Source organism: Tasmannia lanceolata, unplaced genomic scaffold (genome assembly GCF_043159265.1).
Source record: "Tasmannia lanceolata isolate RefF3 unplaced genomic scaffold, GAP_Taslan_0.1 ptg000015l, whole genome shotgun sequence".
Lineage (NCBI taxonomy): Eukaryota > Viridiplantae > Streptophyta > Magnoliopsida > Canellales > Winteraceae > Tasmannia > Tasmannia lanceolata.
This window is the reverse complement of record NW_027518692.1, coordinates 55,552,160-55,579,346: the sequence shown is the minus strand read 5'-3', so window position 1 is coordinate 55,579,346 and position 27,187 is coordinate 55,552,160. Positions and strand designations below refer to the sequence as shown.

At 38.8% G+C, this 27,187-nt stretch overlaps 1 protein-coding gene across 5 annotated transcripts; it reads right to left on the bottom strand.

The window, feature by feature from the left end:
- Positions 1 to 3,820: 3,820 nt before the first annotated feature.
- Positions 3,821 to 26,892, bottom strand: LOC143892523 (uncharacterized). Of its 5 annotated transcripts, none has more exons than XM_077397214.1 (14): positions 26,753 to 26,892; positions 24,393 to 24,714; positions 22,779 to 22,953; positions 18,208 to 18,291; positions 17,884 to 18,125; positions 17,540 to 17,774; positions 15,702 to 15,781; positions 15,541 to 15,625; positions 14,937 to 15,068; positions 14,729 to 14,842; positions 13,469 to 13,516; positions 4,766 to 4,850; positions 4,442 to 4,498; positions 3,821 to 4,207 (listed from the first exon to the last, which is right to left on the bottom strand). In XM_077397214.1, exons 2-14 carry the CDS (start codon positions 24,620 to 24,622, stop codon positions 4,065 to 4,067), a joined length of 1,710 nt encoding a protein of 569 aa, XP_077253329.1. In that variant the 5' UTR covers positions 24,623 to 24,714; positions 26,753 to 26,892; the 3' UTR covers positions 3,821 to 4,064. The 5 variants fall into 5 exon arrangements, with proteins under 5 accessions (XP_077253329.1, XP_077253332.1, XP_077253330.1 ...); XM_077397217.1 differs by having other exon boundaries at positions 3,821 to 4,201; XM_077397215.1 differs by lacking the exon at positions 26,753 to 26,892 and adding an exon at positions 26,400 to 26,690.
- Positions 26,893 to 27,187: the final 295 nt, after the last annotated feature.

Sequence of the window (27,187 nt, the reverse complement as noted above, 5' to 3'; positions counted from 1 at the left end):
AGGGAAAAGTTTTGTACACCTCAGATTACTAAAGTTTAGTAGTCTACCCTAATTGCAGTATAACACATTGTATGATTATCATAAAGAGGTAATCAGGAGGGACCTATCTAGGAAGATATCAAACCAATTAGACAATCCTAACAGTCTAACAAATCTTTAGGGATATTCATCATATGACTGAGATCATCTAATCTATGACAACTTTTATTAGTGTCCCACCACTGTGGAGGATAATTAGCTTCAATAAAAAATACACCAAGCAACTTCTTTTTTAATCCAAGGGACCTCACTTTTTATAGGACAAGAAGGCTTAGGGGTTGCTTTGATCTAGGTTTAAAAAAAATCTTTGGAAAAAACATTTCCCTTAAAAATGATTTTTCGGGTATTTGGCTAACTTATTTCTTTAGAAATTTCTTTTCAGAATTAAAAACAAAATCCCCATTTCTTAGGAAAATTTGGATAATTCTGGACACATTTTTTTTTTCCCCTGAATGGTAAAGGATTTTATTAAGAAGCTAGCCAAAGACCGAGAAGGTCTTTACGTAAACAAGACAAAGGCAAAAAATAGAGAAGATAAATAAGAAGGAACAACAAAAAACAAGGAGAAAGTCAGGGGGGAGGAAATCAAACAGTTCCACTCCCGCCCTTGAGACACCCTCTCTGGCTAATCTATCCGCCACCACATTAGTAGACCTTCTGATATGAGTAAAAGTAATCGTTGCTTCGCCCACCTTGTCCAAAATCTCTTTGAAATAAGAAGCAAATCTCCAAGGGACCAAAAGAGATCCTCGAAGCCACCTGATCACATTTAGAGAATCCCCTTCAATCACCAACTTATTAAGGTCGACGGAGTGGAGGAACTTAATTCCTTGGTGAATTGTGGGCATACTTCAGCTTCATTAACGTCAGCCACATGAATGGGGCCTCCAAAAGCCCAAATCATTGCTCCAAACTCATCCCTTAGACTGTCCCCAATCCCGACTGGGTGAGAATTCCCCAAGCTAGAACCATCAAAGTTTAGCTTCAGAAACCCACGAGCAGGAGGCTCCCAAACTTGGACAATTTTATGCACTCATTCAGCGTCAAAACAAATTTCTTTCCACCCGTACCAAAGATCACGAACCGAAAGCTTGGTAGTGTCCTTACCCATGAAATAGTGCAGGCAATCACCTTGTTATAAAAGAATAAATAACTCTTAGAGAATCCTTTAAAGGCCCGTGCATTTCGTTCTTTCCATAATATCCAAATAGTAGCTAAGAGGCAAACATTCCATAGAACCCTCCCCTTTTCCTCCAAGGTACCATTGACCAACACTCCAAGAGATCCAATAGCTTGGTTGGAAAAACCCAAGACAAGACAAATCTAGAAAGAACGCTGCTCCAAACCTCCCTAGCTAACTTATAGTGGATGAAAATATGATTGACTGATTCTCCATCTTCAATACAAATCGCACAATGGTCGATGATCAACATATCTCTAGCTCTGAAGAAGTCAACCGTCTGAAAATTTTACTATGGAAGATACAGGGCAAGATACTAAATAAATTGTAGAAGGATTTAATAGAGAAATTCCGAGTTGAGTTCCAGGTCCAAACCCTTTTATTTGAACCAAAATGTTTGATGCAGCACCTTTCGAGAGACTCAAAAAATCTCCCCACCACCTCTAGCTCTTTATCGAAGAAGTTCCTTCTAAACAAAGGCTTCCAGATCACATGGTCCTCTCTTCATTCAAAACAATCCTTAACCAAACCCTCCTTTGAAGAGGTCAACACAAACAGCTCAGGAAAGGTCTCGGTGCAAGTATCCCGGTAAAATAAAAATCCCATGTTTGGTCGATGGTGGGAAAAAAATGCTTTGTTTGGTTGCTTGAACTGTTGGGAAGAAAAAAATTCTTCTGCAAGCTTATTTTTGGTTCATGGGAGTATTTTTTTTCCTTCCTGGGGTTTCGTGCGGGGTTATTTAGGTTCCTGGTATTATTTTGGGCCCACCAACCAAACGTGGGTTTCCTGGGGAAATTCCACAAAAGTCCTAAGAATCAAAAAAATTCCCGCAACCAAACTTAGCAGAGGAAGGGGAGAACAACAATTATCAAGCCTGAATGTAATCTGGTCCCAGAGTAAACTCTGAATATAACGCCTTCTCAAAACTTTTGCTTAAACTTCATCACGTCACGCCAAATTGACACTCCTGGCTTAGAAAAGCTATCAAGAGACTCCCAATGACCAGGCGCAGGACCATACTTGCTGCCAATAACTTTTACCCATAACTTAGATACCCCCTCTCCATACCTCCATAACCGTTTTTGAAAGAGAGTTGTTTCTACTTAAATCGGTTTGCACACCTTCTTCCAACTTACTAAATTTTTTCCCATAATTTTTTTAACCTACACCCAAACGGCCCAATAGCTTCTAAAAATGGCCCACATATTAGCACACAAGAAGGGCACAAAAGCCCATTCCAACCAAGCTGTCACTGACTAGTTTTTACTATTTCTTTCTATAATTAGATAAGGGAAATGATATAGTTGCCCCTTTTCTTCCTTAGGCCATCCGCCTGTAATGTAAAAGTGTAGTCATAAATATACTAGTTGGGGTCGGCCAAGGGAAGAAAAGGGGCGAATATATGTCACTTACTTAGATAAAGGGGAAGGTATCTATACATTTAAATTTGGGCATGACACACATTTGAATTTGTCCTGCATATAGAACCATTACTAGCCATTCGATTAAAGGACTCTTAACTCTCTCTTTTTTCTTATTTGTCCACTTTCATGTCCTCTGATCAAATGGCTAGGAATGTTCAATCAAAGTGATTTTCTGCTCAAATTGTTTACACGGTGGGCCCTTTGATTTGATGACAGATGGGACCAGTTCAGGCTTCTCATAGTATCATTTTTCATTAGGTTTGATTATAGGGTCGTGAATCAAGATCCTACATGATTCCATTGTGCACGATCAGGACCGTTGATTTGGTGCCATGAAGAGATAGATCCATGGGCCACGAGGAAGATTCATGGTTATTGGCTAAATCAACCACTTAAAAAGGAGTTTTAAATTGATTAGATGAAGTAATACTAAGACTCTAACAAAAATTCAGACAAGATAAAAACCAATTTGACTCGGGCGAGTTGATGATTTGATGATTGACTGAACTAAAAAGTGCTAAAAACACTGCCGAGAAGGATTAAAGAACATGGCCTACGTTTCTGATAAAGAAAGGTTTAGACAATGCTCCCTAGTGTTTGAGAGATGTAGGGTCCATATCTTTGGGGTTAAATCTGAACTCACCAACTAATAATGACAGTAACAGTACCTTGAGTAGCACACACAAACCAGGAGGTCTAAGTTACGTCAAAAGCTTGTCATACTCTAAGAGAAAAGATTGGCATGTTTTTTATTATTCTCTCCAACCTAGAGACAGAATCTAGTGTAGTGAGCACATTCCCACCACTAATTTCCAACAGGCAAAGGATCCCTCAGAAGGTCCTTTTCTCAAATGGAATGATGGCTTTCTACAAGCATTCCATGCAAAGTGCATAAAAGAGAGAATGACCATGCATTGAAACCTTTTTGAGGATAAGCCACAATGCTCAATCCCAAAGCAAAAAATCCTCCCCCTATTCAAAGTGCCCATTGACCTCATCATCCATATTCCTTCTCTCACTGCTCTCAAGTGTCCCTTAGTGCTTGTCCTTTTCCCATCATGTTACTACCTTCACATGGATCAACAACACTTTCTCATTTCCACCTACATCTTATTGTTTTGCTGTATCACTCTAGAAAGAATAATATTAACATTTTGTTGTAGTAACTAATTCCATGTAAGAAACAAGCACAGTGGCTTTTGCATTGGGGAACAACATTTGAAGCAAATTTATACAAAAGAAGATCAAACCCATCCCTCTTTTCACCCAATTTTGTCTGGGTGATGATAGAGAGATGGATAAGCTGGTATAGAATTCAGTAAAGGAGATTCTTTCAGAACGATAAAGCTTAAATTGCAGAACCAACAAAAATAAGGAAACCTTTTCCTGCTGTGGCTATGGACAGTCGTTTTGTTTGTTTGTTATCTGCATCTAGATTGATGCTGAAATGGTGGTGTTCTATTGGGGCGAGGAGATGGCTCGGGGCTTTCGGAGCCCTCCAACTGCGTGGGCAACAGGTTGAGAAAACTTCCTTGGAGGGGTGGATCAGCAGTCGTATCTGTGGCTTTGAAAGGGACATGTATCAGAATGCAGATTAAGTGATTAGAGGAAGAAGTTTAGGCCCTTTTCGTTTAAGATTGTCACAACGGATTCTGAGTGCCAAACCGATTACTGGACTCAAATTTAAACATAAAACTGAGCACAATAATCGGTTTGGCACTCACAATCGGTTGACATAATCTTAAACACAATCTTAAATGAACATGACCTTAGGGAATTGAGGGATGGGAGATGATACCAAATAATGACTTGATTGACGGGCGCTTTGGCTTGTTACTCCTTTTCTTCAGCTCCGCTGTATGAATAAAATCAAATACAGCAACATTGTCAGCCCGAGAAATAAAGATTGTTTTACCCAATTCCAAGAACGAAAAGTCGTGCATGTACAGATATGCTTGTTCCTGAACATATGTATGTACATAGGGACATGTGTGTGTGTGTGTGTGTGTGTGTGTGTGTGTGTGTGTGTGTGTGTGAGAGAGAGAGAGAGAGAGAGAGAGAGAGAGAGAGAGAGAGAGAGAGAGAGAGATGCAGAGGGGGAGTGAGGGAGAAGAGAGACAACCGATGCCAGGCACGTGATGATCATTGACAATTTCAAAGTTCTTGTAAGTATAACCCACAAAATTCACATCCTTCGATGAAAGCATCTGTAAGAATGAAAAAAAAAAATTACATTATTTGGCTGAGACAGTGACTAGATAAAGCATTTCCAGTACAAGAAGATGCCATAAACTGGATGAACAATAGCCAAGGAAAAATATCATGGAAATAGATTGATTAATTGTTTCTAGTCAAAAAATGATTATGTTATATCTAAATGCATTATTCAACTTCAAATCAAATAACTAAGTCTATGGATAAGCATAAATGTAACCCCCAATCAAGCATTGTGTTTGTACAAAGCATCCTCTCTCTGCCATGCAAACTATTATAAATCTATAAACATACTCAAAACTAGGCCGACCCCAACTAGTTTGGGACAAAGGCTTAGTTGAGTTCCGTTGAGTTGAGTACTCTAAACAAGCAAAAGGGAAGAAGAAGACAGAAGAGAAGTGTTAAGAGAGTGCTATTCTTTTATCATTGGAAAAAAAGACACAAGTGTAAAGAGAAGGGGAATAGTGTTTGTGAGATTGGAAAACCCATCCCACAAACTTTTATTCCTTTATTTACAAAAAAAAAACCAAAAAACAAAAAAAGATGGGTCCACCTCCAATACAAGTCACATAAGTAACTTAATAAAAAGAGAAAAAAAATGAGAAAACCCCCTTTGAGGAAACCTCTTTCTGTGCATAATAGATGAGCCCCATCTCCATTCTTCTACATTCCCCCTCAAGCTGGTTCATAAATATCAAATATGCCCAGCTTGCCAAAAAACTCATGGAAACTAAGCTCGTACTGTCTCTTTGGTAAAGATGCCAGCTAACTGATAAGTGAAACAAATAAATAATGCAGTAATGGTCATTGAATGTCGCTTGATCCCACATAAATGAGAGTCATCTTCTATGTGCTTCATCCTCTCACGAAAGGCCAAATTGGAAGCAATGTGAATGGCCGCCTGATTGTCATAATGAAGTTTCATGGGAATCGAAACCTCAACCCCCATCTCTGTGAGTGAGTGAGTGAGTGAAGCCACACTAACTCGCTAGTAGCATGGGCCAATGCTCCATATTCAGCCTCAATTGACGAATGAGAAACCACAGACAGCTTCTTGCTCTTCCAAGTCACTATACAATAACTAATAATTGATTTTCTATCATCTGGTGAGTTGGCAGCAGCCCCTGGAGCCCCTTTGAGAAAGGGAACTATGCGAAGTGTAGCTTACCAATGATAAAGACACAGAATACACAAACCAACTCAACACATGATGAACGCGAAGTTGGAGCATTTGGCAGCCAAGTATATAACATCTTCCCAAGCAGCCGCTAATATCAGGAATAATCGTGAAGATTTGAATTATTATTGAAGAACTGATGATTAACCTCACTAGCTTTGCCCAGAGTAAACCTGTCTTGTTAAGGAGGTCTTAAACATACTTTCTTTGAGAAATGAAGATGCCTTGTTTATAAAATGTGAGTTTAATACTTTAATGCCAAAAAGTTTTTTTTACAGTTCTATTTAAATGCTAAAACCACAACACATCACGGTGACAAGCAGTACCACTGAAATAAGAGCAGCTACACCATCCCTCAGAATACATATTGTTAGAAATGAGATTAGGGTTAGAAAAGAGAAAGAAGAAGAGGAGTGAAGGATGAAGAGTCTCCACTTGGGAGCTCCTCATGAATATTGTGTATATATAGGCCCAAACTAGGGCAACAACATACAATGACTACAATACCCCTAACTAATACAAGTAATGTCTAAACTAACCTAATACATTATTCAGCACTCCCCCTCAAGCTGGAGTGTATATACTACGAAGGCTACGTCAACAACTAAAAAAGTACAAGAAGCTCATGCACATCCAGCTTGGTATAACACTCATCCTCAAGCTGGTGTGGTACATACATAATGAAAAACATAAACAAAAAAACAAAGGCCACCATGAACAGCATCGAGATCAATGTCCATCAAAAGAGTAGCTCCCCTGAAGTAGCACAACAAGGAGAGCGGTCAAATAGGGCCTCTCCCTGAATGAGAGCACGACGAACATATCCGCATATCGAGGGCAATGGAGGCGCCATGGCAAGAACAGCTACAATTCAGCAAGCAAAAGAGGCACACCAAAGGTGCGCACAACGAACATTAGCGAAGCAGCACAACGCCAAGTGGAGAGGATAGCAACTGATGGGGAAACCATCGAAGACAAGGTCGACGGAGAAACTGTTGCCTGGAGAGAAGGGACAAAGAGAAAGAGGATAACCAACCAACGATGGGGAAACCATCATCTGGAGAGTAGGTCGACGGCATGAACATCGTCACCTGAAAAGATAAGAAGATAGGAAGAGGATAACCAACCAGCGATGGGGAAACCATTGTCTGGTAACAACGTCGACGGCATGAACATCGTCCCCTGAAGATAAGAAGAGGAAGATAACCAACCAACGATGGGGACATCATCGCCTGGAGACAAGGTCGACGGCATGAACATCGTCGCCTGAAAAGAGCATACAAACCATGGGGAAACCATCGCCCGGAAAGGAGAGGTCGACGGGAAAAGACAGTCGCCTGTAAGAGAGCCGACCAACGATGGATATGGAAGCCATCGCCCGGAAAAGGAGGAAGAAGATAATATGAAGGGATAAGGCAAAAAACCGAACAACACGAAGAGACATGAAAAACAAGACATGAAAACAAGACAACAGTCCCACAAGAAGACAAAGACAACACTAACAACACTCCCCCTCAAGAAAAGACAACAAAGTGGACAACACTCCTAAGAAAAGACACAAAGAACTAAATGAAAGCACTCCCCCTCAAGTTGAAGGTCAAATACCTTCAACTTGCAACGAAAAGAAGACAAATAAGGCACTACACCGCTTTTGGATATTTGATCAAACACTTGGTGTGCGCCATAGAGAAGAAGACAGAGGAAAGATGACAAACAAGCCACCACACCTCTCTTAGACATTTTATCAAATACTTGGTGTGCGCCTTGAAGAACTACGTAAAAGACATAGAAGGTAATAGAAAGAAAGAGATGATAAGAAGACGACAACAAGACAGGCACAAGAGAACAACAAGAAACAATACAAGATAACACTCCCCCTCAAGTTGAGGCCAAAGGCCTTCAACTTGAAACAAAAAGAACACTTTCAAGGTACAAAATCCCTTTGAAACATTTCATCAAACACTTGGGGTGCACCTTGAAGATGAGATGAGAAAGACAAAGGTCATAGGCCAAAAAAAGCTCTAGAGAAGAGAAAATAAAGAAAGCTTTGGAGTGGAGGAGAACCCAAAATGGGTTTACACAAGTAATACAAACATGATTTTTGTTTTGTTTTGAGATATACGATAGAGGGAAAATGGGTTAAAAACAAAATGGGTTAAAAACAAAATGGGTTTGACGAAATGAAAGAGAAAGAGTGAGATTTCTAGGGTATAGAAATGGTTTTTTATTTGGGTATTGTAGCAGGTTACTGTAGCTGGTTACTGTAGCACTTACTGTAGTGGCTTACTGTAATAGGGAATGGAGGGGCTAGGGGAAAGGGAAGAGGGGCAGTGGGAGGAGGAGGAGGAGGAGGAGAAGGGAAGGACACGAGCGAGGAGAAGAATTGAGGGAGAAACTATAGAGAGATAAAGAGAGGAAAACGAGATACGAGAGAAAGGGATGATGGCATTGAGGGAGATACTCTTCTTCTTTCCTTCTTGAAGGATCAGCCCATTGCCTCTGATACCATGTTAGAAATGAGATTAGGGTTAGAAGAGAGGAAGAAGAGGAGGAGTGAAGGATGGAGAGTCTCCACTCGGGAGCTCCTCATGAATATGATGTATATATAGGCCCAAACTAGGGCAACAACATACAATGACTACAATACCCCTAACTAATACAAGTAATGTCTAAACTAACTTAATACATTATTCAACACATATAAACCCCAGCCCACCAGTCAAAACTAACTAGATGGGCAGCTAGCAATTTGGATCCAGGAACTGCCATAGCCAGCCCATCGGATAGCAGGTGATGTAGAGCACGATCGGCAGCGTAATTTCTAGATTGTGCTGAAATTAAACCTATATTTTTTTTTGGGGGGGGGGGGGGGGGGGATTTTTTTTTAAGGGATAAGGAGCTCGATCTTACCACAAGCGAGGGGACGCACGAGGTTCAATCAAGCGCAGAGTCGGCGAAATAAAATTCTTGCATTCAACAAGTTTAGATGGGAGAATGGAAGAAAAGCTACATTCATTAGCTTGGAACTCCATTATCTCAAGGAAGAAGATGAAAATACAAGAGGAGCCAAGCTCTCTCAAAAGAAAAAATTCTCTATTAAATCTCAAATCGTCAAAAACTAAATGTGAGAGAGGAAAGAAGGGGCTTCATAACATAGCCCTAATACAACATTACATCCCTAAACTACCCCTAATGTTGTAAAATGACATTAAAAGAAATAAAGCTACTAAAATAACAATGCCAAGCATTATATAAGCAAGGGGCCAAATGAAGGAAACTCTACTCTAAAGGAGCCATATGGACTGATTTCAAATGCCGAGGGGATGCTCCTGCATCAGCAGGTCGCCTACAGAAACATCTAGATTGGCCGCTTCAGTTCATTCCCCCTGAATTTCCCCTCAACGTCATCGCATGATCCACGGGGATTATCACCATCTCTTCTCTTTCCACACCCTCTTTTGCTAATTTATCAGCCTCCTCATTGGCTGGCCGTCGCTAAGGCCGAAATTTAGGAGGGATGGAAGTGAAAAGGTCCCTGATTTCTGTAACAACATCCAATACATCCATGGACATACCGACTTGTTGGGCGCCCCGGAAATTGTGTTCGTCGAATATCCTTCAATAATTAGATGGCCGCTTCCATGATTTGCAAACCACCTCAAGCCTGACATTAATGCTCATGTTTCAGTTTCATTTGAAGAACATCAACTCGTCGGCCCAGAATAAGATACAAGGAGACGACCACTTGAGTCCCAGAATAAGCTGCCAATTCCAGCTCGTCCAGGGTTCCCTTTAGAACTACCATCAAAGTTCATTTTGATACATCCGCTAGGAGGGCTCCAACTTGGCACTATCGATTGCTTCTTCTTCTTCTTCTCATGAAGTATCAGCTTCTAGTTTCCTAATGTCTCCCTAGGCTATAACTTGATCCATCCTTCCCATTGCCATTCCATGCTGTACTGTCAGATTTAATGTCGAGTACTACTCTTCCCCAGCTACGCTTTTGGTCTTTGAATCTATCATTGTTTCTTTCATCCCACAGACGCCAAATCATCGCATGGAAAACCAATTACCACATGGCTCTGCCAACCTCTCCAAACCGTCCGGTACTCCACTCTAGAATTATCGTCTTCATTGACTTCTGAAGTGCCCACTGAAGACCAAAGCTGCTTATTATCTTCATCCATAATCCAAATGAGAATGAACAATGAGCTAAGTATTTAAGATACCCCAGATCCGTAATATCAACACACTCCAAGATGCCTTGTTTAAAACAAGAGAATTTAATGCCAAAAAGCATTTAAGATAACCCAGATCGTTAATATCAACACACCCTCCAAGCATTGTTTAGTTTAACATTTTCGATCTCTTCTGAGTTGTCACCAGTAAGAACAGTTTCATCCACATACACAATAGGGGTAGTTTGACACTAAGATGCCTACATGTAGTGCCCCTTGTTCTAAAGATATTGTTTTGTAAACAATTTCCTTCTATCAACTTGGGTGTGAGCATAATTGATTGAATGACTAGAGTATCACCTTGAGTGTCACCATAGGTGATCTCTTCATATCCGTTGCCATCTTCCTCGTAGGCTTCTTCCTCATCACCCTCTTCTCCATCACTATACATCGAGAGATGGATCTCCCACACGTAAGATTTTCCGAAATATTTGATAGATTATTACCCATGTTTCCAACATCGAAAACAATTAAAATGGTTTCCAGTAAATTATGAGATAATCAGATCTCAAAAACTGCTAGTGCTGATCTCTCATTCACCTCGTCCATGCTTTTGGGGGATTTGGCTGGTGGGTTTGAATTGCTCATTTGCAATCACATATTGATACAATGTCTCTTCCATCGCTTACAGTGCCTTACTATCACCAAGGTTTTAAATTTCGGTTTCGGTTTCGTTCATAAATTTTGGCTGAAATCTTGAAAAATCAAGGAAAAACTTCGGTACGAAATCACGGCCGAAATCCAAGCAAGATTCTTCACCACTGGTTTTGTTGTCCCTTTTTTAGAAATATCTTAAAGGAATCTCGTGGTTCTTCTTTTTCTGTGAGTGGAGTTAGATTTTTGTCAGGGTTTCCATCGAAATTTCTGTTTTTTTTTTTTTCGTAAACTTGCATGTTTCGCATATTTCGATCAAAACTGTTACAGATGTTAAAGGGTATTTTTGGTCTTTTACTTGTAACCCTAGTTTTTATATATATTATTACTATATTGGAGCTCCCTTCAAGGAGACTCCACCTTCTCCCTCACTCTTCTTCTTCCTTCTTCTCTTCTCACAATAACAAAAACATCAAATGAAATCTCGAAATTTGGGGCAAAATTCCAAAATTTCGGGTGAAATTCCAAAATTCCTCACCTTTTGGAGCGTGTACCCTTATTATACCATACCTTGTGAGGAGCGGTGTCGAGCCTGTCGACTTCGATCAACACATAAAGTATAACAAGCGGTTTTAGAGAGATTGCAACAGAGTAATGAGCAGTAAAAGGTGTACGCCAATAAACATCAGAGAGATCATTCCTTCAGCGTTGCAGATCTAATGATGGCGTTATTTCGACGTGAGCGATTCCCAATTGAAGCCTACGGCAAGTTGAAGGGAAGAAATTTGGACCATAGAGAATACAAAGGTTAGGTCCAAATGCATACTTATTGGACCTTCCTGAGGATGTTATGAATTCTCCCGCCTGCAACAATACCAACCTTTATCTGTACCATGGAGACCCTCAAGAGCCTGAAGACATTACTTCATTGTGGCATTTGCCTTTCAGAGTGAGCTCATTAGGAGAGGATCATATAAATGAGATCGTGGATGTTAGGACGATGGAGACCCACCGAGAATCTCATAGGATGTATCAAGTTTGTTGGCAAGAACGTCATTTAACAGCCCACTCGTTGATAGATGAGGCTCAGCTACGACGATTTCGTGAGCAAATGTACAAACGCATTTTAGACGACTAGTCGACGGAGTCGAGTTTTTCCCACATGGGGAAACTGATGTGATTTAGCCTAAGATTAGTTCGTTAAGACATGTTTGTTTAATTTTATTTACTTAGATGTGGGGATGACCACACATAACTACTCATGGCCCACTACCCTTACCCCTTTAAGCCCCCCTCCCTCTTCTTTCTTCCTCTACCCCCTCATTGCTCACACCACACCCCCTCCCCCCCCCCCAAAAAAAAAAAAAAAAAAAAATCCCCTTCCTATCACCCCTCTCTTTTGCTCACAACCAAGGATGTAAATGTCGGATTCGGCCTCAACCGAAACATTATTTTTTTTATTTCGGCCAAAATTATGTAAAATTTCCATTAAAACGAAATTTCAGCGAAATTCCAAAATTTTGGTGGAATTTTGCCGAAATCTTGTACTTTTCCGATTCATGTACTTTCGGTGTCGGTCCAAACCAACACGGAAATCTTTTGGCCTAAATTTAAAACTATCCTCACAGTTGTGACCCACCACACCCCTTCTCTCTCAAGCTTTCTCTCTCTCCACTTGACCCCCTTCTCTTGTTGGACAACCAAGGCAGGAGGGCCCAGCATGTCGCTTCTGAAGTACACTTTCTCCTATTCTCCTTCTCTTCCTTTCTATTTCCCTCTCCCGTGATCCCCTTTTCCTTACTTCTCTCTTTATTTCCCTAACCCTTTTCCTCTTCTTCTTTATCTATTTTCCCCAACCATTCCCCTAACCATTGCTACCATTACCACCATACCCTCATCCAGTCAACTTTATTACCACCCCCTTTGCCACCATTTAGATATCAATCTGAGCCATTAGATTTACTTATTTAGATCTGTTATTTATGCGTCATACACTTGTGATTTGATTCCTTTTCTTTCCAATTAATTGATTTTCTATCATGGATCCAATGTGTGGAACACAGCTTAGATAGATTAGATTCGTCTTGATGAATGAACTCAATAGTTGAGAAATTTCCATGAATTTTTTATTTGTAAAAATAACGTTCTTTGTTTGCTGCCCTAACGTATTAGTAACGTTTAATGCTCAAAAAGTTCACAAATCCGACTTTTGAACTCTTGTTTTGAATCAATCCTTATACTTCTTTAATTTGAACCCTAGGTTTGCATCAATCTTTATACATCTTTAATTTGTTGGACGCATAGGAGATTACATTTGTATCTTCTTAGTCACTTTTTACTTATTTTATCGCATTGTCACCTCCTTGTTCATTTCTTCATTTTCATTGTTTCTGATTTTCAATAATGATTTCTTTTATTGTTCAAAAAAGAGAAAACCAGAATAAAGTTTCACATAAATCATCCTTCAGCAGCATGCATATATATTTCTCATCGTGTAACTGCCCGAGACAAATAAAAAAATTATGACTGGAAATCGAAAATGACACACTAAGCACCTCATAAATGAATGATATCAGGCAGTCAATGCAAATAAAAAACCTACCTTTCTCCACGGCCCGGACTTTGATGATGTTTGCATTGGAACCCCTGACTGCATTCACAACAACAAGCATTAAGAATATTGAAAATGCAAAAAGAAGATAACTTAAACTGAAATAGGGAAAACTAGCAGACTAACATGCAACACCTAACATACCCCATTAATTCACGTGGGGCACATGGCGGAATTCAACAATGCCCAATGCATAGGCAATAAATGATAGGAAGCCAAATATTTTTGCCCCATCTCTATGGCAGAGTCAAGCATCTAATTTAGAACTACAGGAATTAGGAGCTGTCTAAGAAGTTCCCTTATTCAGATCAATCTCATATTGAGATGTCAGTTTAAGACATCAGCACTACAACACTTCAGCCAACATTTTTATCATATCATATAATAGCCTTGTGCCAATGTTTCCCAAAAAAAGAAAAAAGATTTATTATAACAGCCTGTCAAATATGAACAAATGATGACTCAATAACACTACCAAGAAAATAAGGCACGTTACATAAACTCAGTGTCATGGATAGTCAATAAATAATGCATTTATAGTATCTTTCCCCTTCAACGATCACTAGAAATAAGATTCATACCTTCCAATTTTTGCTCTAAAATAACAAACAAGAGCTATAAGTTACGTGAATCATACCAATCGCCTACATACTACCATCAACATAATAATTAGTCTTTACATATAACATTTAATGTTCAATGCTCAATTGGTTGCACCATGCTATTGTGATCAGGTACCAGTTATCATGAACATAATGTTTCAGAAATATGGAAATATGGAAAATATATAAGTCGCTTGTAGTTTGATCCATATAAAGGGAATGCTAGTTATATTAGAAAGGAAACTGGATAGCACAAACATCAATTCTTACTCATATAAAGGGAATAAAAAAAAGCTGCAATAACTCTCCATGTGCATGAAGCATAATTACCAATAAATGTTATAAGCTGGTTGGTCAAGATGCTCTAACATTTTGAATACAGGTCTGACGATGAAAGTTCCAATTTTCTAAATAGACGGCAAAAATGGAATATTACAAAATTAACAAACTCGAGTAATTCTGCCGTGTCAATGCAGGTGTTAAAGTAAGCTCGACAAGTGGCGTTCAAGTGTGATTGTATTTCTTGTTTGTGCATGTGTGCTTGCAAATGTGAGTCTTTACATAGATTTCAAGAGAAATAAGTAGGCTTAGACAACAAACCAATAAATAAAAGGATAGAGAAAGGAACAAGTGGGCTTACACAACATACCTCTTCAAACTTTTCAAAGTTCTGTGTATCCAACTCATCATTGACCTCTGGTATAAAAGCAGCTTCCATCTGATATAGTTTGTCCCATTGTATGCCTTTAAACCATGAGTGTGCCTAAATGATGGTCCCAATGTCAAACACTCATTTTTCAAATTCCGAGCACCTAATAAATGAAATATAGAGAGATGTGACAGTAAAAAATGAAGACCTTTATTTCATGAGCTCCTTTGGTCCCGAGCCTCTGCTCCACATTGCACAGCAGTTTGCTGATGAGAACTTTAGCTTCGACTGATAGCTTCACTTCTTCAGGGAACTTCAAGTGGGTCCTCCAATTCACAATCTGCACAATGTCGAAAAATTAAATACTTGGTAAAGAAACATCAAGAAAAACTCAGGAGCATTAACTTCTTTGCCATTACCAAAAAAAGCCTCTACAAGCAGTGGCTAAAAGTCTAGTGAAAACATAATCAAACCGTGAAAAGAAGAAGATGAATTAGACGAAGAAAAATAAGTAACTATCGAACCAATAGCCAAAAGGAATGGATGCTTGGGAGCTATGCTCTATCTGATGGGCAAGCAAGCTATCCCTCAGTTATTCAGATCACCTCAATGGATTTAAGGATGCACTAATAACAATTTCAAGATTGATTACTTCTCTATTCGGTAGTAAACCATTAATAGTAAAAAAAAGTGATTTCTGAAAAGGGAATTGTATGCAAATACATGCCATACACTTGTGCTGGCATTTAAAATTTGATTACCAGCCCATGCACAAGGATAAGTGTAATCTCAAATCAGAATTTCACATGTACCTTTCTGCAAGTTGACATTGGTTCTTCAGAATAAAATGGTGGATAGCCCACAAGCATCTCGTACATGATTGCTCCAAGCGACCACCTACGGGAATAGTCAGTATAAGGGCATGTAATAATTACAGAGTAAAAAGAAGAAAACTGAGAAAAATGTATCTAACCAATCACACTCCATTCCATATCCTTTCTTCAATAACACTTCTGGAGCAATGTAGTCAGGGGTACCGACAGTGGAATATGCCTGTATTATTTGCAAGTAAATAGCACAAATAATACAACAATTATCAATCAATCCGCCTCCATAGTTTAAAAGTGGAACAGAAGAGAAAGGAATAGTCCCATGAATATTACAATGTAAACTTCTCACGAACAAATAAGGGGTGCAATGCAGGTAATATGCACACACCACGGAGACAAAAATTAACTCAAAAGTGGGTTGCATGCACACTTAAACAGTAAGTGATGACTTGCACAACTAAGCATGCATGCATGCACAAACATGTACACATTCATGTGCATCAAAGTGAATACCCAAGTTCATGCACAAAAACAGGCATCAGGTCACAGCTGAAACATAACATCTTAAGATAGGACAGCTTCTTTTCTTTTTTTTGAATGGTAGAAAACTTTCATGGAAACCAAATGGAGTACCTAGATGGTTACCCGAAGAAATATACAACAGCATCAGTATAAACAAAGCATAGAAAAAATCAAAGAGAAACAAATCATGGGGTAACTAATCAAACGTCTCAGGACCCTCCTTTTCTATCCCCACTCTCGCTAGACTATCCGCAACACTATTGGACGATCTACTAACATGATTAAAGATGAACGAGGACCCTGCTACACGATCTTGAATTTCATCAAAAAACTGAGTGAATCGCCAAGGAGGGACACATGGTCCTCTAAGCCATCGGATAACATTGAGGGAATCGCCCTCCACCACCGCTCTATCCATGCTTTCCTTGTCCAAAGTCCAAACACTTAATACCTTGGTGAAATCTCGTACCTCCACCTAGCTAGCATCTGCAACTCCGATTGGCCTGCAAACGCCGATATTACTGCTCCTCCATCATCCCTAAGAACTCCACCAATTCCTGCAGGACCAGGGTTCCCCAGACTTGATCCATCAAAATGAAGTTTCAGGAACCCTTGTACAAGGGGTCCCACTAGCACAACCACTTGACACTGCTCAGAAGTGAAGCAGATCTCCCTCCAAGCATTCCAAAGGTCGAAGGCCAAAACAAGCTTGAAGGAAGACTTTTCACCCAAGCTACAGTTGGAGCAATAACTTCCACAAATAAAAATGAGGCGGATTTTGAAACGCGTTCGAAGACCCTATCATTACATTCTTTCCAAAGCACCCACAACGTAGCTGAAAGGCAAACATTCCAAAGAATCTAGCCTTTTTCCTGCAAGGCACTAACGACCAACCCTCTAGTAAATCTGGAAGCGTAAAAGGGAAAACCCAGCAGCCAAATCTTACCTATTTTAAATCTAATGAGTGTTGAAAATTGAAATGTATTAGGAACAGGAGAATAGAATTGGACTTTGATGAGTTGGCACAGCTGAGCCACTGGCCCCCTCTCTAGCCAAGTCTCGATTTTCTCTTTTCATGAATGGAAACAAAGAAATCCATTAACGAAAAGCTATACAGAAGTTGACCGAAACATGATCCAGCTGGTTCTTACATCAAGGAGCTTGATGACCCAAGGCTAGTGCCAGACCAATCCAAGTATCGACTTTTTAACAGTGACATTCAGGTGGTAAGATTGCACAAGGAATGTTTTACATCCCTGGCTAGAAGGTTCATTGTTTTCTAATTAAACCAATGCATTGACAAATAATTATATCTCAAGGATCTCTAGAAACTACTACTTATACCGAAGATTCAAATTTTTATTTTCACTGAAATAAGTTTCACCATTTGCATCCACTAAGATAATTACCAGTTGCAAGACACAGCCTAAAAGATAGATGGAAAAGATAGCAAGCATACCAACATTCGCCTGTTTTTCTGCCAATGTAATAACTGTTCTTGCTGTGTACGCTTGGGAGTAACAGGCACATTAGATTGCCTATCATTATCCAAAGACGGTTTGAGATTTCTTCCCATTACGTCATTCTCGATAAGGTTTGGAAAACTAATACAATCCAGGGGCTTACACAATCCAAAATCGGAAAGCTTCATATGGCCGTATCGATCGAGCAATAAATTGTCAGGCTTGATATCCCTAAAAGAACCAAAATCATGTTCACTTTATGAATGATACAGAAAGTCTTTTAGCATGTAACTAAGTATTCAGGATGCTACAAAAAAATTTGAAACTAATAAACGCAAACCTATGGATGTAGTTGCGCTTGTGAATAGATTCAATTGCTAGGACTGTCTGCCCAACATAAAATCTGGCCTCATCTTCTGTCAATGTATCCTTGCGCATTAGTAATGTCATCATGTCCCCACCAGGAAGATATTCCATGATGAGATACAAAAATTCTTCATCTTGGAAGGAGCAATAGAGTTTAACAATGCACGCACTGTCAACCTCAGCAAGGAGATTCCGTTCAGCTTTAACATGCTCCACCTGAAAAATGTTTACCAGATATGAGATCAGCATAAAGAAAAACAGGTGAGCAATAAAAGAAGATTAAATCATGCATTTATACCTGGCCTCTACGTAACATCTCTGATTTCTTGAGTTTCTTCATTGCAAACACATGTCCAGTGCTCTTTTCTCTACAAAGTCTGACCTGCATAGTTAGAGCTAATGTATTACCCCCAAAGCCCATCAAAATAAACAAGTTTGACAAAGCTCATGAATGAACCATATCAAAAATAAAATCAATCTGCAAATTTCTCCAAATCAAAATTCCAGCCAAGTATATTTGGATTCACACATTATATTTCCAGAACTAATACAGGGAGGTAAGAAAAGGGAAGCTGCACGCATATCACTACTAAACTATAGCATGTTTCCTTTTATTTCATGTCTTTAAAATGTACATTTTTCTCGTACACTTTTCATATCCTGCACTAGCACTAGAAGACATAGTAAAGGTTAAACACATATTGCTAACTAGTGGTATTATGAAAGATAACACAAAGTAGAAGAGAATGGCCTTAGCTGTAAGAAGGAGAAGAGCAGAGTCAGAAGATTTCTCAAGAAATCACGAAGCAGAACTGCCCAGGAAGGGGGTGTCTTGAAAACCATCAAAAGAATTAATGTAATGAAAATATACTGGTGAGAAGAAGTTGGATTCAAATAATATCTAGCTTCAAAAGCAAGAATGGCAGAAGCAAAAGTGAAATGGAATCACATTTAAAACCTTAATTTAGAGACAGTGCTAGGGAGCAGAACCAAGAAAGATAACTTGGTTCTGAAGATGGAACAGTAATCTGGGTGGTAGATTATGATTTCTAACGCCTGGTATTTACAACACCATTCCATTTATTTCTACACCAACTAGCTATCCAACTACATAAAAAAGCAGGATTTACATCATATGGATAAGATACGTCACTTTCCTGAAGGGAGACAATCAAACCAGAAAGAAACACAGTTTCATAGTTTCAGTGCTGAATGGCTAATAGCCATGGTGAAAAAGGACAGGATAACCCATCAAAGGAGGTCCTTCAAGTGTGATTAATTCTAATAAATTACAGAGAAATCATAGTGAGAAATGACCATAGTGAAAGCTTATATGGGTGATATTATCACCGTCCAATCAGTGTGGGTAGTGACGGAAAGTCAGGCACGCTTGCTTTGACTTTCTGGGAGGTGATGGGGTCAAGGTTTCGGTATCGACGTGCGTTTCGGTCACAGAAATGGAAACACGTCGGTTTTGAATAGAAATTTCAGTGAAAATCCTATACAATAGTGGAAACATATGTAAACATATGCAAAAGATGGACATAAGATGGAACTTCGGGAAATGGTAGAATAAACAAAAATACACACAAAAATTATCACATAAGCAAGAAAACCACTAGTAATGGTTCAATAACGTCAAACACCTAGTGATATGCTCTTCACGCATGTCTGATTCAGTACATATCACATTTCACATATAATTCATATAACGACTTATACATAATACATACATTATATTTCATATGCAATTCATATAAATATAATTATGTAATGCATACTAGTATAGTATGCCTAATGCATACTAGTATAGTATGCCACTAATACGCTAAATGGCAAAGAAATATATTTTTCCTTTTAAATTTTTTTTAATATTTTATAATAAAAAAATTGGGATTTGCTAGGGACCATCGCAGAAGGCATTTCATGGACGGGCTGTTGCATGAGAAAGCAGCCACCTAAGATGAATTAAATGAATAAGACAAAATCTGAACCTATGTGGCTGCTCTCTCATGCAACATCCTGTCTGTGAAATGCCTTCGCACCACCATGTTTTGATACTTGCACTAACTAGCCTTGTCATTTCTTTTTTAATTGGCTTATGAGAATTTTTGGGAATCGTAATAAACCTTGACAGCTGGTTAAGAAATAAAAGACAATGCGAGTTAGTGCAATTATCAAAACATGGTGGTGTGAATAGCAGTAGCCATAGAAAATACAGAGAAAATATTAAAAAGACTACTAAGATTCCCACTACAGTATTTTGATAATAAGATAGACAATGCGAGTTAGTGCAATTATCAAAACATGGTGGTGTGGATAGCAGTAGCTATAGACAATAGAGAGAAAATATTAAAAAGGCTACTAAGATTCCCACTACAATATTTTGATAATAAGATGAACTCGCCTTGTCTTTTATTATTTAACAACCTGTCAAAGGCTATTATGATTCCCAAAAAGCTCCCAGTGGCCAATTAAAAAAGAAAAGCCAAGGTGAATCCATCCTATTATCAAAACATTGTAGTGCCAATATCAGTAGCATATTATAAAATATAATACTTTTTTTAATGTTTTTTTCTTTGGCAAGACGAGGCATAAAAAAATTACATAAGACAATTATAATTTATAATTTTTAAATATTAACACCCTGTCGATGGTAAAAGGGATAGTGTAGCCACCTTTGATTTCTTACCCCCTTGATGAAGGTTTGTTTTCGTTGTTTCTTCTTTCTTTTGGCCGTACCTTTTCTTTTGTGGTACTTGAGCATCTTGGCCGTTGCTCTACTCAACTCAACTAAGCCTTTGTCCAAAAATAGTTGGGGTTGGCTAATGAATCCTTTAGAAAATCTTCATGAAGAAGGGGAAAGGATCTATGCGGCTCAAATTGACTAAATCTACTCCTGACACTAGTTGGGTTCGTCTACATGGATCATTTTCTTCCATTATATCCTATCCAAGGTCATGTTCTCTGTTATGTTCCTAGCCCTCAAGTCTTTCCTCACTGTTTCCACCCAAGTTGTTTTCGGTCTGCCCTACCTCTTTTTACTCCATCAACTTGGCACGAGTCACTTCTTCTCACTGGATCATCCAAAGGCCTATGTTGGATAATGCCCAAACCATCTTAAGCGGTGCTCTCTCATCTTCTCCTCAATTGGTGTCACCCCCACCTTTTTACGGATGTCTTCATTTTTAATTCGATCTAACCTTGTGTGGCCGCACACCCCTCTAAGCATTCGCATCTCTGCTACACTCATCTTATGCACATTCTTCTTCTTGGTGGCCCAACATTCTGAGCCGTACAGCATGACTGGCCTCACAACTATCTTATTAAACTTTCCCTTCAACTTGATGATAGGTATTTTACGACCGCACAGAACTCCTGAAGCATGCTTCGACTTCAACCAACCTGCTCCTATTTTGTGGTTAACATCCTCTTCAATCTCTCCTTCCTTATGTAGGATTGAACCAAGATAGCGAAAGATATCCCTCTTAGGTACCTCCTGTCCAGTCATATTTACTACATCATCGCCCCGCTTCCTTACATTACTAAAGTTGCACTCCATATACTCTGTCTTAGTCCTGCTCAGTCTAAAACCTTTGGATTCCAAAGTAGTTCTCCATAACTCTAACTTAGCATTAACTCGTGCTTTGGTTTCGTCAATTAATACTAGGTCATCTGTAACATACACCACGGCACCTCGTCCTGGATACCCTCCGTAAGTTCATCCATAACTAGAGTAAAAAGATAAGGGCTAAGAGTTGATCCTTGGTGCAGTCCTATTGTAATTGGAAACTCACTAGATGTGCCATCCATAGTCTGACACTAGTTATTGCTCCATCGTACATATCCTTAATCATATCAACATATTTAGTGGGCACTTTTTGCTTTCAAGGACCCACCACATAACACCCCTGGGAATCCTATCATACGCTTTCTCCAAATAATAAAGAGAGCAACGACCGAGGATTCTATCTTAGAATCCTTGGTCGTTGCTCTCTTTATTAATAATTGATCCGCCATTCAAAAAAACTATTATTTATCATTTGTAATATTTGTAATATAAGAAATTAATTGTTTACTAATTTTTAAATAAAAATTAATGTTCTAGCATTTCCTAAAGTTTCATCTTAAATTTCCATCATTTGCATATGAATTCATATTTTCCGTAATTTTATAGGGTTTTCACTAGAATTTCCAACTGATACCAATATGTTTCCAAGCTTCAAACGAAATAATATAATATAGACAATTGTGATTTTGGTTTCAATATGTGTTTAGGCTTCGTTATGGGTTTCAATGGAGGATAGAAACAGAGATATTTTGGTCGTTTCATGTCAGTTTCGATTGAAAAAATTAAAACCATGGCGGGATCAAGTAGACCACTTTCCATATATATCCGAACTTGATCAGAACAATGATGAGATTCACAAATCACAAACCCTTGATATAGGTTCTTTTCTAAATCTAAATGGATAGGACCTTCACCGAAGCATGCAAGTATAATTTGAAAGAATAAAAAACATGGTCGCACTGTACACAGCACAATGGGATGACTCTGTATTTTGTATAAAAAATGGTAAAGCAGAGTAGATGACAACATACAATCCACATTGAGCAAGTTAATTCCAATAAAAATAAAATAATATGACAAAAAAATTGTCCCAGCAGATATGGCACCAGAGAAAAAAGTGCTCCAAGCACCATTTCAGGAAAATTGTCAAGCATCATATCTAATGAGGGATTTATAGACTATCATATTAATGAGAAACAAGAGTAAAAATGAATACTTCACAAATAATGAACTCAAAATCCAATAATTTTGGATAATTTAAGATATTAGGAAGAAAGATGACATAAAAAGACAAATACCTCTCCAAATGCACCCCTCCCTATGATGGTTAGCAGTTCAAAATCATCAACACCCATCTTATGTCTTTGAAGACGCATGTATTCAGTTTCCTTTTTCTCCAAATATTTTAATAGACCGTTCTGCTCTTCCTCAGAAACTTCAGCATCAGCAAGCTTCCTCTCCAAGATCCAGCGTCTGAAATTAATAACAGCAATAATTACGAAGAAACAAACTAAAAACAAGTGCTAATTAACTATTTCAATTTCAAAACCATTAAACATGACTGTTAGCAATGCCTCATGGATAGATCTTCAGTACACTACATGATGAAGTCAACTCACTTTGCTTAACACGGGGCAGCAGAGCAGGACTTCTTTCTCACCCTCAACAACCTTCCTTACTAGGTGATATTACGTTAATAAGTATTTCGAGTCATTCCAAATCGCGATTTTTAGTAATAGAAATGGGTCCGAAATAGGATGACTTTTTCAAGACTTTTAGCTCGATTTAAATATATATACTAGATGTACATATATACATATGCGCAGTAGGGCTCATTCAGAAGCAAGAAAATGGATTTATCTAGGAAGTTCTAGGGTAAAAGGTAAAATGATTATTTATATTTGATAAATATAAATGCAATGAACATAACCCTTTTTCCCAACCCGAACCCGACCCGAGTTCAACCCGACTTTTTAAGCATAGTAGAAAAAAATGATTAAAAAAGTCGGGTTTCACTCGGGTCGGGTTGCCCAAGCCCTAAACCTGGACCCGACCCGAACTCAACCTGACCCGACTTTTTTCGGGTTGTCTCAGAAGATTACATTCAAATTGCAACTTTCAAAAGGGATAGATAAGAAGCCCAAAAACATCAATGAAGCCATTTAATAACATTTCTACCTTTAGAACATTAAATCTCAGCCATTTCAAAAAAAAAAAAAAAGAACATTAAATCTCAGCAGCAAGTGCACTAAGTTGATGTGAAAGCTACCAGCACTTCCAGACTAAAATACATGAAAGCTACCAGCAAGAGATTCCAGAGGGTGAGCCTTGGCGCAACGGTAAGGTTGCTCCATTGTGACCTGGTGGTCACGGGTTCGAGTCACGGAAACAGTCTCTCTGCAAAACAGTGGTAAGGCTGCGTACATCTAGCCCTCCCCAGACCCCGCAATGGCGGGAACCTCGTGCACTGGGCTGCCCCTTTTTTACCAGCAAGAGATTCCCCAACTTCCAGGGAAGAGTCCTCTTTTCTAAGTGACTAACAGGACCGCTAAAAAATCCCAAAAGTATGATAGAACGAGAGATATTTTTATACTCCAAAGATTTTTAGCAAGTTTGCTCTAACTCTAAATGTGCCACCATGTGGATCCATATACATGGAATTTATATTCCATGTATGAACAACATAATCCAAAATAAACATACTAAGCAAAGCCGTAAAATAGAAAAACATTTAACAGAAATGGAAATCAGCTTGGAGTGGAATAGAATAAAAAAGACATATTGCCGAGAATCTTTCTTTTGAATCTCTATTGCACAAGTGTTAATAGGTGAAGCATCTGTAAACTTGTCCAAACCAACTCTAAGATCCTCCAACCTTCTAGAATTATCTCAAAAGGAAAGTTTGTCTGTACCTCTCCTTCCGATCCTGCAAACATTTCATCTGAGACTTGTAATGATTCTCAATGTACTGTTTTGCCGCAGCAACCTTCTGTTTAGTGATGTTCGAAGGCGCCTCATCACAAGGAGGCTTGTGATCATCCTTCCCACTCTCAGTTTCCTTCTTCTTCGTTGGTCCAGGTTTCGATTTATCTCTAGGTTGGAATTTTTTAAACCAGCTCCTTGCCGAATCCATTTCAATCATAACAGCATCATGTCCAACTGCACCTTCTTCTTTGCAATCTAAACACTACCAAGATCCAACAAATACCTGAATTCTGTTTTTAATTCACGATCCTGCATCATGAATCAACCAAAAACCATTTCATCAGCAAAGAAATTAAAAAAGGGGGTCAATCCTATAATTAACAAAAGAATAAAAAATAAGATACTGTAACTACAATAAAGATGAATGATTTGGTCGCACGGGAGACCTCTCCAAATTTTGTCTTGACCAAAAATGTTCAAGAGGGGGCCCCACCTTGGCCAGGCTATGGGCCAACCGCAACAATAAAAAGATCCTAACCATCAGATTAGTGGCCTACAAACAGACCATTAAAACAAAGAAGGGGTCAAAGGTTAACTCCAATTGACAAAAAGTCCATTGACAAAATGGTTAGGATCGTTTGATTGGTGTGAGTTTTTGCCCGAGGCCCAACCACGGTGGGTCCAACCTCTTGACCAGTTACAATTATTGTAAATCATCTAGAGTAGATATTGGAGCGACACAATCTTTGGAGATTCTGCTGGCCACCTGTCTTTGTATAGAAAATAAAAACCAGAATAAAGAACTGATTTCCAGAGATCTTATATAGTGCCCGATCGGGCACGTACACTGGGGGCATCCACCCTTGATATTTGATCCAAAGCAACCCACTTTTTCAACTTCTTAAGTGTTGCTGTTGGATCAAATATCAAGGGCAGATGCCCCGCTAGTGTACGTGCCCGAGTGGGAACCATATAATTTCTCTTGATTTCCATTAATATTTCATTTTAACCCTAATAGACTCCAAAACTTCCAATTTAAGTCCGCCAAATACTTTAACTGCAATGATAACAAAAAGTGGAATGATAGATGCAAGGGCCCTCTTTATGCAAGGGCCGGAGAAGAGCCCTTGAATAGTTCCACGCCAAATCTTCACTAAATCTTATAATTCTGCACCAAATTCAACAGCAAGAGTGTACCATAAAGACAAGCAGAGACACGTCTGAAAACCTTTTTTTTGCCAAAAATGCTCATTTCTGCACCGAAGTTCAGACAAAATGACCATTAAAATACCCAAAAAAACCTATATTACAAGCAAGAATAAAAATTAATATCTTCACAACCACTCATTTTGACACCAAATCCATCCTTAAACATCTCCAAAACAAATCAAATCATGCAATTACTAAAACATCCCTAAAATTCCTCACGGATAAAAAAATATGGCCATTAAACTCCCCGAAAAAACCCTATAAATTACAATTACAAGCAAGAATAAAAAACAATTTTTTCACAAACTCTCATTTTGGCACCAAATTCATCCATAAACATCTCCAAAACAAATTATAAAAAAAGGGCGGCCCAGTGCACGAGGCTCCCGCCGGAGAGTGCTAGATGTACGCAGCCTTATCCCTGCTTTGCAGAGAGGTTGTTTCCGTGACTCGAACCCGAGCAACCTTACCATTGCGCCAAGGCTCTCCCTCTATCTTCAAAACAAATCAAATCATGCAAAAATATAAATTCAGCACAAATCCAATCGGGCACTAAAATCATCACATAAAATATAAGGACGGGCAGCTGAAACCCTGTGGACACCAAAATAAATACCTAATTTTCACACAATCCCCATTACTGCACCAAATTCAAACACAAACTAGAAAGAAAAAAATCTAGCAGCCAGTTAGATAATGCTAAGTTTCACTACAAATCCTTCTCTTCACGCCAGATTACAAAAAAAGAAAGTACCACACAAAATCAATCTAAATCCTGAAATTACCAAAATAATCCCTTGTTTTCACGAATCGCCCCTCCTTCACGATATTCGACACTAAAAATCTCCAGAATGCCAACCAAAACCCTCTCAATACCAAAAAAAAAACCCTAATTATTGCCAAAAACCCATTATTCTGGACCGAAATTTAAAACTAAATCCGGGAACATTGAAAAAAAGAAAGAGGCACCAGAATACTAAAACTGCAAAGACTCATCTACATCAGGAAATAAAATCCTAATTTCTACACCAAATTCAGCTCTGGAGACCCTAATATATCTATCAAGAAATGTCATTTCTGCACCAAATTCAATCCTGCAAATTGCAAAACAGATGGCTTCAAGTAGAAAAATTCATACCCGGATCCAGCTATAGAGAATTGACAGAATTCGAGATCTTCAATTCGAAAACGACTTCTCGCGACTATCGCTTTGACTATCACCAATATTTCTACCGCTTTCTCCCAACCTTCCTCCAACACTGAGAAAGAAAAGACACAAGTTTTTCAAACCCGATTAAATAAAAGCAAGTTGAATTACTAAAACGTCCCTAGGTTTTATAAAATTCACGATAAAAAAACAATCCCGGAATCGTTTTTTGAATGAGTCGACTCAAAATCAGGACGAGTCCATGGTGAGTGGCTGAAACTCGAGGAGTCTAACAGATGAAAATGGGACCCGTTTATTTAGAACATTATTCTCGAAAACATAGAGGAAGTCTAGACTGAATGGAGCCCTGGCTGATTTTCAGCCGTTATTAATGCATGATGGTAATGTGTAGCCAATAGGAGAGCC